Below are 12,965 nucleotides of genomic sequence, written 5' to 3'. Positions count from 1 at the left end.
TGCATACATACGCACACACACAAATACACTTGTGCTGAATTGCTGAATATACATACATACATACATACATACGTACGTACATACATACATACACACATACACACAAATACGTACATACATACATATGTGTGTGTGTGTGTGTGTGTGTGTGTGTGTGTGTGTGTGTGTGTGTGCGTGCGTGTGTGTGTGTGTGTGTGTGTGTGTGTGTGTGTGTGTGTGTGTGAGTGTATTTATGTAATTGATTATATATGAAATGGTTCCTCCCTGGCATTACAGACTCTCACATTCCTTTCTGCACTAGACGACTTGGATTCAGGTTATTCGCTCGTCTTCCTCACCATTTACAAGCTTTATGTAAATATATTGGATTGCTTTTAAAAAGCACTCAAAACATTCTACCTGCTAAGATTTTTAGTGCTTTCGCCCCTAATCGCTTGTACACAATTCTCACCAAGCAATTTACAGTTTTCCAAATTGGTTACTTCACAGATATTTCATTTTACATACTCATTTTAACCTACAACACTTAAATTATGCAACCCATCCGTATACACAAATACCATCATTATTCCACCCTCCTCACATTCTCTAGACTCAGTTCTACGCCTATTCCTCCTTATATCAATCCTTCAGAAATCTGGTTCCAAACAATAGATGTAGCCAAATAGATCGTGTCCATTCTTACTCACAAGATAACAAACATTAAATGGAACCAGCCATCATATTAATCATATGCATAAGTGATGGTAGTTTCTCGTAGTCCAAGAAAAACAATTCTGATATTTCTTGCTGAGCAACCAGCACAAATGACTGGTTTTAGTGATCAAAAATATGTGCTGTACGTTAATTGGTTCACTCCCTTCCATCAAATCGACATCACCTGGACAAATGCACGGTTTACCATACATCAGATATTGAAGTGAATGCAGAGCAATGTGAAATGAAGCGTTTTGCTCAAGAACACCACACAACATCCAGTCCAGGAACTGAAACCAAAATAAAAAGGGCCAGACATCCCATTCAGAACGAGACAGACACCAAAACAGCACACCACCGTCTGCAAATTCTGTACCATTATCATCGTCATGACACCTTTTGTCTTTACCACCGTCTGTTTCGTAATCATTGTAATATTTTATGAACTATCACTATCAGTAGTGGTAAGTATAAGAACATCTATTCATCTTCATTATCGTCGTTGTCGTCGTCGTCGTCATCGTCTTCGTCATCATCATCATAGTCATCATCATAGTCATCGTCACCATCATCATTATTATCATCATCAACATCATCATCATCGCCTGTGACGTCATCTGCAACTGAGTCGTCGAGATGTTACTGACCATCGTTGCTCTCATCGTCATCGTGCTATTGTCGCTGCCTCATGTAAATGAACTATCATCGTAGCTTATCAGACCATTGATTACACTAATTTACCTGCCGTTTTCTTCTTTCTCTTTTTTTCTTCTAGTTATTCACGGCAACAGTGAGATTGAACGCAGCAATAACAGCGCAGGTAATCACGGCAAACAATAGCGCACGCCACTCAGGGATGGATTTAGGCTAGAGAAGTTGCGCTCCCTATCTGATGGATGACTATGGTCCTACATATGTATATATGTATATATATATATAAATATATATATATATATATATATATATATATATATATATATATATATATATGTGTGTGTGTGTGTGTGTGTGTGTGTGTGTGTATACATGCATATGTAGACACATGCATATATATATATATATATATATATATATATATATATATATGGATTTACAAGGACGTCATACATAATAATGACAACCGTAACAACACGAGAAGCACCACAATCTTTGTAGGCATGTTGAGCAAAATTTAGTGACATACCTATATTCAATATACATATGGACTGATAGATCGCTTACGACATACGTTACAAGTACAAGTGACATTAACAATATCATACGACTCATGACGTATGAAATAGACAATATCGAGCATCATGATATATTTCATACAACAGAAGTAAACTCTAGCTCTAACGTCGTAGTTTCTTGTGTCATAAGTTCGTGTTTAAATCCAAGACAGTTATTTTTATTTATTTATTTAGTTATTTAGTTTTTTTGCTTTTTAAATATTAAGAAAATTCTATATTATGTTGCTTTCTATAGGTAGTATGAGAGAAAGAAACGCTAGTGCATGAATTATCGTTAAAGTGTCTCTCTTAAATGGAACAATAATATACGCAGAAAAAGCGGAATAGATTTAGTGAAAGTATCCTAAGAATGGAATGCAATGTTGAAAGCATACAAAAAGTATGGTTAACGCAAGTTGGACTCTGCTATACTAACTCAACATGGACTCATTATATACCAATAAGCAGTTTATCAGTTACACCAGCATTATCAATAAAACGTTGTGTCACTGTAAATATTGAAAATATTATCTATGGCAGTAAATATTGAAAGTATATCACACAATGATTTATGCTGCACCAGCACTGTTGTACATAAGAAATATGATATGTACACACCTATGATTAGTATGTGGTGGCAGATTTTGAAATCTTATATGTAATGATTTGATATTGGCAACATAATGTACAGCATATAAACACAAATTTCTATAATTTCTTCTCTGGAATGAATGGTATGAACGTTAATAGTTGACTAGGTAGTGAGTCAGAGGAGATGTTTCATAATTTAGCGGAATTGAATACAAATTGATATATATATATTCATCATTACTGGCATGTGTGAGATATATGATGCCACGGATGTCATGTTTGATAACATTTGATTTATATTTCATTATTCGATAATTCCATACGAGATATTTTACATAATACTGACAAAGAGGATATAGAAGAGATTTTTGATAAGAGAAATAAAAGATAAATAAAGAATAACGTGCGTCGCAATATATATCAGATAAAGGAAACGGCATCATCATTAATCTACATAAAAATAGCTATCTATAACCGATTTGATTGTGAATAATATGAAATGTAATAAACTACAGTATGTAACGGCAATATCAGGCAAATAATAATCAAGCATAAATAGGACAACATGCAATATATAAACAATATCGTTGAAACAATAGATGTTAGGAATATGTGTAATAACATATATAACAAACTGTAGTGATAAAAACTAGCGATGCATGTATAAACATTTAGGGATTGAATACATCAGAATTGACCCACCAACACGCACGTATGCGTATATGTATGTGGTGTTTGCGTCATAATTGTGCATGTAAATTCATTTAACCTCTAAACATTCATATGGAGAAATATCATATGTGTGTGTATGTATGTATGTGTATGTGTATATACATACATATATATGTAAATATATAAATATATCTATATATGTATGTATATAAATACGTATATACATATATGTATATATATATATATGTTTATATATATGTATATATATATATGTATATATATATTTATATACACATGTATTTACGTATATATATGTGTGTGTGTGTATACATATGTATATATGCATATTCATATATGAATATCTATATGTATATATGTACATATCTCTCTCTCTATATGTATATATTATATATATACATACATATATATATATATATATATATATATATATATATATATATATATATATATATATATATATATATAAAACTATATATATATATATATATATATATATATATATATATATATATATATATATATATATAAAACTATATATATATATATATATATATATATATATATATATATATATATATATATATATATATATATTCGGATACATATATATATATAAGATAATATCACGCGCATGACTGATCAGACATAATGCATTGATAAACACACATGCATAAAAATATATATCTACATCTATCTATATATATATACTGTTGAATGCACCAACGTTTTCGCTGATTAAGTAGTTTTTTAATCGAGACAGTGTTTCTTAATAATTTATGCCCTGTGGACCCCTTTAATTCCTATTTTACTTTACTGGACCCCCATAGACACTCAATGGTTAAAAAAATCCTATTATGCTTTTATAAATAATTATTCTTAGTCATTGCTTTGTAAAAATTGTTATAATATCATGTGCATTGTAGAAATATAATCAGTTTACTGCACATAAATTACAACAATAAAATCTTACATGGACCCCCCCATGGTCATATCGACCTGGTTGAGAACCACCACACTAGAATGGCCTCAGCGGCCAGCTGTTTGTTCATGTGGAAAAGGAATACAAGCTGGACAGCTAATTGATAATAATCACCTTTACGGCAGTTTGGAAGAAAGTACAAGCTTAATGTTTAACGTACTCCCATATACACACATGCATACTATTGTTCAGCCATACGATGTTAATTATACTTTTTAAGTTTGGAATAACTGCTGTCTTGTGAAAGGAAAAGAAAAGACCTTACCATAAAATGTATGTAACTGATCGTAGACAGATGGGAATGTGCAGAAAATACGACATATTACAATAGGACAATAAAAAGAACTATCAAAACATAGCATCGGAAAGAATGTAAAACCTAAATATGAGGCATATGAGAACGTACAGTTAATGGTGTCTTAAAGAGTTACGCGTACCTATTTTAGTATCAGTAATCGTTTACTAGGGACCCTGGTTCCCATAAATTTTAATTCTTGTAGAAGGAAACATACTACTGTTATAAAACGAAAACAAAACAATCCAAAACCATAAGATGTTAAATGTGTAATAGTGAAAACTGAGTATCAGCTGCAGGTTTTAGGTTGCCAAACCTTAAACATCAATTACTGAATGCAAACTTCTCAGTTCGAGAATATGCAATCACCTGTTGTTTTTGCATACCAATATGTAAGTGCCTGTGTGTGCGTGTGTGTATGTGTGAGTGTGTGTGTGTGGGGGGGGGGGGTGTACTATGGGCAGCCTGTCTAACCGTTCAGTGAACCACGTACTTTCTTCCAACTGTCATGCCGAGTGCTTTTTACGTTGTCATCGAATTTTTTTCTCTGCACACAAACATATATACAAGCATCTGTGTGTGTGTGTGTGTGTGTGTGTGTGTGTGTGTGTATATGTGTGTGTGTGTGTGTGTGTGTGTGTGTGTGTGTGTGTGTGTGTGTGTGAGTATGGGGTGAGTATGCATATCAGAGATATGAAATATTTAATGTACTTCTATAAGTATCAGACGACAAATAAATTCCTGTTTCTATTTAGAAAACGACAATGACAACAATAAGAAACAATGACACTGAATCGTTAAACCCACCTAAAAGTGTGATGACGTTGACAAAAAGACGTATTTAACGAACAAAACATTCTTATCATAAAGGCGGTATCCAACTAATTCATCAACTGAAGAATAAACTAATTGAACGAAGCTTACCTCTTGGACCTACGCCGACCATAGGTTTACTGAGATGTCTCCATACAGCATGAACAATCGGAATACGATTTGTCTCACAGTGTTTTCCTGAAACGATCTAGTCGAACATTTGCAATGAGGGCATTTGAGCATGTTTGGTGCACATTAGAAAGTTATATGTATTATAGTGTACACTAGTATGTAGCCATTTAGTTATGTAGTATATATTGTAGTACCTTAAGATTCATAAATTAATTGGTGAAAATGGTTATTTTACTGTTTATTCTTAGTTCACCCCAGGTCGTGTAAATTTATAATCACAACTACAACTTTAATTCTATCTGTTCTTTCTCACAACAAAGAGATATGAATAAAGAAAGATTTCCTGCAGATCGACCGACCATGTAAAGGTTTGGCATTTGGCTTGAAGTAAATATAACTATGCTGATGTAGCAAGGCTTTTAAGAGTAGTAGCTAGAGTATAGCTACAGGAGTGAAATAACTTTAATGCATAGACAGGAAGAGTAGATACAAATCGATTATTTTAAACAGAGATCACGACATTATTAAAATATGTTTATCGTGTGTGGAATTGCTATCCGTGAATTTGTGTTGTTATATCTAATGGTGAAGTAACACCTAATTGAAGCGCTGTCCACAGGTCTAACTGTTGGCCACCTAACTACTTGAATAATGAGCCAAATATTATGTATACTCGTCATAATGATAGATCCAAAATCAAAATACTAACGTTAATGATTCACTGTATACTCCATCGACAAAATGTAGTATTTTGATTACGTTAGGAATTATCATTATTATTGTATAGTGAGGGAGCAATGCCTTCCATCAAAGTGACACTGGGGTAAAATAGACGATACCCAGTATACTCATCATGACTACCCGTCTGATAAGAGTACATAAGGCACATGCATCACATACATATATCCGAGACATGGTGATCTCATATCAAGAGAAACAGCGCATGACCTTGTCAGTGGGGCCCAGGTAGAATCGTGTTCAGGTTGAGTAGCTTATCCCGCTCAAAACCTCCCTGAATAAGGGTTGTGTAAGGATGTTGAACGAAACACCCATGTTTCTTGAGGTGAATTATTCAAACCCCAAATAATTCCTCTCAACACATGGTTATGTTGCTCCTCCACTACTTCTTCTGCTCGTGATCAGAGATGCGCAAGTCATCAGCCACCAAAGGAAGTGTTCCACTGGTTAAGGTTAAACAATTAACAAGAAAATCTGTGGTATGGAACAGAATATTTGCTGTAGTCCAACTTTTATATTAATACAAAACATGTACATGATAACATTTCCAATCGCTTAAGATCAAAAGCCATGAGAGCCAGTGCTGGGTTATTATTATTATTATTATTATTATTATTATTATTATTATTATTATTATTATTATTATCATATTATTATTTTCATTATCAGCTTCTTTCAATTCTGTTTCCATTTCTTGCCTAGGGCAGAGAAACGCAATGTATACATTGGTAGGCCGTTACAATAAACACACTAGATTGTTCATTTACAAAGTCATGTGATAGAGAAAAGGGGAAGACAGACGAAGAGAAAAAGTAAAAAATTAAAAAATGTAAACGGAGAAAGTAAAGGTGAAAAAGGGAAAGAAAATTCACGACAATGCTTCTCTCAGTACGTGTGACGTACCGGTTAAGACAATGGATGAGAGGAAAAGCATAGCAATGAAACAAAGTATGCATAGAATATAAATTTGTAATAGAGTCATTAGATTGCAGGACCACCATCTAAGGCCCATAACTAAACTCTTGGACCTTAAAGACACATTTCGAGAGTGCACCTATTAACTAGGGCCTATATTTTTATTGGAGGACATCACTTCTTCACTTTCAACTTCTGTTCTAATTTGAAATTCAAAATTCGACAGTGTTAGTCTTTAGTACATCAATGTCATCTGCCACACACAATCTCTTTTGTCATACCCTCCTCGGACGAGACCATCACTTCATAATGGATTCGTTAGATAGCCAAATCCGTCCGATAATTATTTAACATGAGGACAGTTATTTAACATGCCTCTACAAGTCTCTAATGCATGGATAATTGAGCAGAACTGCTTCTTCACTCTGAATACATCTGGAATATTCTATGTAAGTGGCACTTCTATGCTTTAATATCTCAAATTAGTTACGTACCTAAGCAATGCTATCAAGCCAAGGAACATTTGAAATTATCCATAATTTCCATACCCCAGAATAAGCCACTCGGTTGATTTTTGTCGATGCGCAGAGTTTCTTCAAAATCGATTTCATTTTACTCCACCACTAGCTCTCGATGGATGCCTAACGTGAAAGTTCCATTGAAATCACCATCTTACCAGCAGAGAGAGATGAATACGAATGACAACATTCTAAATGCTTGGTACCAAGAACTGAAACACATATCTTTACACAAAAAGAAGAGCGAAAGATCCAACCTGAGTAGACAAAAGTTAAGGCAAGGCACAATATTCAGGTGGTAAATTATAACAGAATGTCTGTATGTTCTCGCCATCGCTTCCCAATACCTGCTTTCTTCTCAACTGATTTCGAAGTGAAACCAGCTATCTTGCCGTAATACTAATCAGCTTTTGTATGTTGGCAGTCTGAAGTTATACGAGACAAACTATAAATAACCAGAAACATTGAGACAGATAGATAGTATATGGATTTACGTACGACATTGATATAACATTCGGATTCGAAAAATTTGACCAGAAAACCTTGGGCAGAGAAGTATTAAGGAAAGTAATATCATGCTAGATTTTTAAAAAATGCTTTAAGAGAATTTCTTTAAATACAGGTATGCAAATACATTGGTATCATTTAACAAGATAGTGTACAAAACACACAAGTGACCAATTAATGTTTAAAACAAAGCTAACTGCAAAATCAATATTGTAGCTATCCCAGTACATAAGTTATAGCTATAGTCAAACGAACGGGGATGGCTACACAGAAAAAATAATGACCCATTCCTAAATCTGACATATATTATGTTTATCACGAACACTGAAATATATATACTGTAGGCTGATTGCAATAGCAAATAACAATTTTGGATAACACGAAGAAAACATTAGTCAAAGAAATACAGTAACAATGGCTGTGATATTTACGTATCAGAGCTGAGACTAAAATGTTATAAATATTGTTGACTAGGACACAGTATGAAAGCCTTTCTGACCGAAATCGTACAACATCTGGACCAGGACATGTTGCAGTAGAGAAAAGCAGTTAACCACACACATTGTCTTTGACTTCTCATTCCCAGTCAAGATAAAAATATCTACAGATAAAAATATCTACAGATAAAATAGAGTTGGAGGCTATAAGCACAGAAAGTTATGCCAGCATTATAAAATTCCAGCAGAAAAGTAGAAAGATAAACATATAGGAGAAAAGGTCCCGTGGAGAAACAAAACCATCATATGCCACAATCTGTCAGATACAGACATCATGGTTAATCTGCCGAATGTATTAAATGCCCATCAGGAAAGGAGATGCCTAATAACTGAAGTACTAGTTGCAACAGATTATCTTCCTCACGTAGGAAAGTAGAAATTATCCAAATATTAAATTCGAGAAACAGAAATAATCAGAATGAGTGGAGAGAAACAGAAGCAACTGTTATCATATTACGCACTTTCGGATTTATTACAAACAAACATGCAGGCAAATAACTAAACAAACCCCAGCGTATATAAATAAACACAAGATACTGAAAATAGCACAAATTATACAGCGACAAATTATACAGCTAAATAGATAGACAGACAGAAAAAAACATACAGACAGACAAAAGGATAGATAGATGGATCGATAGATAGATAGATAGATAGATAGATAGATAGATAGATAGATAGATAGATAGATAGATAGATAGGTAGATAGATAAATAGATAGATATATAGATAGACATATTTATATATCTTGATATTGATGTTTAATCTCGTGTATTAAAGAATGCATACAGATATATGTACTGAGTTGTACAAGATTGTCAAGCTGGAAACATTCATATGCTGGAAGTAGTTGAAGTTTCTCGAAGCATTACAACATAAATATCAATAACATATATTTCCTTGCATTCCTACTTTAGTACTTCTAATTGATGGGACCTCTGCTATTTAATATGAAAAAAACTCCTCTTGAACTACTCCATAGCATAAATTCTACATACGTGTTTACATAGAAACATATATATATATATATATATATATATATATATATATGCATATTTGTTTGCATAAAATATTATATTACATATTTTCACTTCCACGATATAATATCGTATAGAATCCACAGAAACGTCCAAATCTTCATCTAATTGACTAAAGTAACTAATTGGACAAGTTAGAGATCAATACTTTGCTTTGTCTTTGTTTCTTAGCTATCGATTTTGATACTAAATTTGCATTTTTCTTTACGTTTGGTTTTAATTTATTTACATATATTTTTATGTTGCATTTGCATTTATATTCAAGCTTATTTTAAATCTTAGTCATTTGATTTTAGATTTCAGTCCGTATCTCATCACTTAATAGCAAAATAATAACATGCAAAGACGCACTATGTCAAAAACTCAGCAGTATTATAATTGTAACATTTCTTTTGGTGCTCTTGATTTATTGAAATTATTCTGCTGTTTTACGTGTTTTATATTGATTTTTATGTAATGCATTATATTTTGTTGTAACTCCTATCTTTAAAAGCGTTCATTCCGTGTCAATTTGACCCCGATATCTTGACGAATCTATGGCTGTTACGCCATAAATACCTAAATTTCGGGAGTTTGTGAAGTATTTAAGACAAGAACTAATTGAAATAACCATAATTAGCATTCAATTAAATGAGATTTTCAATCGAAACTTGTATCCAGTTCTTTTTTCGGTGTTATAGGAAAGCGGTGGCTCAACGTTGCACAAATCTGTTGATGCAAATTAGAAATAATAAAGCAAGAATGCTCAACAGATATATATCTGGAGAACGGTGTGGAAAAAGAATGGTAGGGAAAGATATTTTTAAGAGACATTACAACAAAAACAACAACAAAAATACGTAACTAAACCATAATTTTAAATGTTGTAATATTAGGCAAGTTAGATAAGGGAACGCCATTATTATTTTTATAATACACAAGAAAAGACTTTTGAGGTTTTGTGCAAAATATTTATTTTCAGCTCACTAATTTAAGGTTGAGTGTCTACATATTTGAGTTGATTGAAAGTAAAGGAAATAAAATTTAAAATATTAACCTAGAAAATGCAATATCATAGCTGAAATATTTGTTACTCATTGAAGGGTCTTTGTTATGATTATTTCAGAGAATTTAGATCCGATCAGTTTGTAATAGCTTCCAACTGATGCCAACGCGATGATAATCAATTAAAATCTCCTTTATTTTCATGTAATTTATAGTGCTCAATCTCTAGAATTCATAGTTTTATCATATGTGATAGATAAACAATCAGATACGCCTTTTAAATATTTTGCATCCATTTTCATAAAACATTTACTCGTGATATAACAAATTCCTTATTGATTTCTTATATAAGCAAAAAGCCTGAGATCTGACGGGAAAGGAAATTACTGCTTTAAAAAATGCATTAGCTGCGTAAAAGTAAATGTTTATTTTCAAGTGGGTTATATTACTAATTGCACTTCATTTAACTCAAATGTAAACGGTAATTTTTTAAATTTTTGCTATTATTAAAAGGCCATTATGTATAAAACTTATTTCATGGATATTGTGATAAGTGTAGAAAAATATATATTAAGACTATTCACAATCTGGCTTTGTCTCGTATTGGAATCATTTCATATGTTTCTGAAAAATATATCGTCACATCTCACTTTCCTTAACTATAATATTTGTCAGGCTTCTTACTTATGTAACAAATTATGATTTACATGCATTATATGATTCTTGCCATATACTCCATGTAAATTATCGCATTATGGTGGTATTTTGTTTGCATGAGACAAAGTATTTTGTCAAATTAGAATATAATTACATCATTCTCTAATATAATTTCGAGCTGTTTAAATTGTTGGACAGAATCTAAGATATAAAGTGCTTTCATGGTTGTTACGAGAACCAATTCTAGATTATAAATATATCAGAGATGGAGCAAAGATAGTATAATAGTGAGGGGATATAGTATCAGGTTTTCTTCGCTTGCGCTTAACTCTTACGCGGCTTGCACCTTGGATTGAACTATAGCAGGGACGTATGTTCAGGGTGTGCTACAAGGGCACTAATTCTATTTTACATTTGTTCAATAATTATCAACATAACACAATATTTATTAACAAAAAACAAATTTGTAAGTGATATGCAATTTCATAAAATGAGAAACAATTTTCAGCACACCCTGATCTTACTCCCTCGGTACGCCAATGAACGATAATATATGCATTTTGCTGCCAGTCAGATTCATACGAGTATTATGGAACGCTTCCATATGAAAAATATTCATGAATCTCTAAGTTTGCTAAATGCACTCTCAACTTTGTCCTTTTTTAAAATTTCGCTCATATATATATTTTGTATAACCTAGTACATATTTTTCTATTGATTCATTTACTTATTTTAAGATTGCTAAATTTTCTGCTTTCAATTGAGGAGTTGGAGATCGAAGCTTTCCTGAATTATGGACATTTCATTGCTTTTAAGCGCCGATAAACTTTGCACTTTTACTGCTTTTCTTTAATGCTTACAAGAATTTCTGGAATGGTTTTTAATCGTTTTATACTCAATTTATTCTATATACTGGCTTAGATTACGTTATTAAATTTGAACTAAAGCATTTGTATTTTCAATGATTTCAGATTTTCATGGAGTTCATGCTGCCAAGCTGGAAGACACACAAAGGCTACATCGAGATTTATTTCACCGTTACAACACCATGGTACGCCCGATCCAGGATCAAGACAAACCTGTTACAATAAATATGGATTTATATCTTATGAGTATTACGTCACTGGTCAGTACTAATGATTTTGAATTTTTTAAAAATTTATGATTCGATGGTTACACACAATTTCACAACGAGATAAATTCTACAGGGATAGTTCGTGTTTGAATCTCTTTCGTGATGTTGTAATGTAATGTTGATAATTTCAGAATCCATTACTTCATAATCCCTTAAATAAATATTATCAGATCTGAATCTGTATGTCAGATATTTTATTTATCCATCAATTAAAACATCCAAGGCATTTGAGCAAATAATAGGATCTCTGCATCATATGTCCCTTCGAGTATCCATAAAACCTGATCTCACTTTGAATCCGTAAATCGTATTGGGTAGACCATCCTGTTCAGGTGATTTATTCATCTTCAGTCAACCATCGCTTCCCATATCTCTGCAGATCTTACCGGCTATCACAAAACTGCGCCTCTCTTACTGAGAAATCTAGCAGGCCGCTGAAGTGCACAGCGAATTCCATTCTGTGTCCAGGCCCACCAAATCATTCTGAACAAGCAAGCAAAATGCTGGTGGAAAACCACCCGCATCTTCTAAGCGTCGATTAACATACAACAAGGACCAGATTGTAGA

The 12,965-nt window shown here is 32.8% G+C and overlaps 1 protein-coding gene across 4 annotated transcripts in view; it reads left to right on the top strand.

Annotated features, from left to right (window-relative positions):
- LOC106869618 (neuronal acetylcholine receptor subunit alpha-5) overlaps positions 1 to 12,965 on the top strand; it is a 499,717-nt gene that overhangs the window by 359,691 nt on the left and 127,061 nt on the right. For 2 of the 4 annotated variants that reach the window (XM_052968838.2, XM_052968839.2), the window contains exons 3-4: positions 1,472 to 1,516; positions 12,235 to 12,389. In XM_052968838.2, the coding sequence (XP_052824798.1) occupies positions 1,472 to 1,516; positions 12,235 to 12,389 (200 nt within the window). The remainder of the gene's footprint in view (positions 1 to 1,471; positions 1,517 to 12,234; positions 12,390 to 12,965) is intronic. The other 2 variants (XM_089353862.1, XM_052968840.2) reach the window with 1 other exon arrangement.

Source organism: Octopus bimaculoides, chromosome 6 (genome assembly GCF_046866305.1).
Source record: "Octopus bimaculoides isolate indiv1 chromosome 6, ASM4686630v1, whole genome shotgun sequence".
Lineage (NCBI taxonomy): Eukaryota > Metazoa > Mollusca > Cephalopoda > Octopoda > Octopodidae > Octopus > Octopus bimaculoides.
The sequence above is the reverse complement of the archived record's forward strand: the minus strand, read 5'-3'. Positions and strand labels throughout refer to the sequence as shown.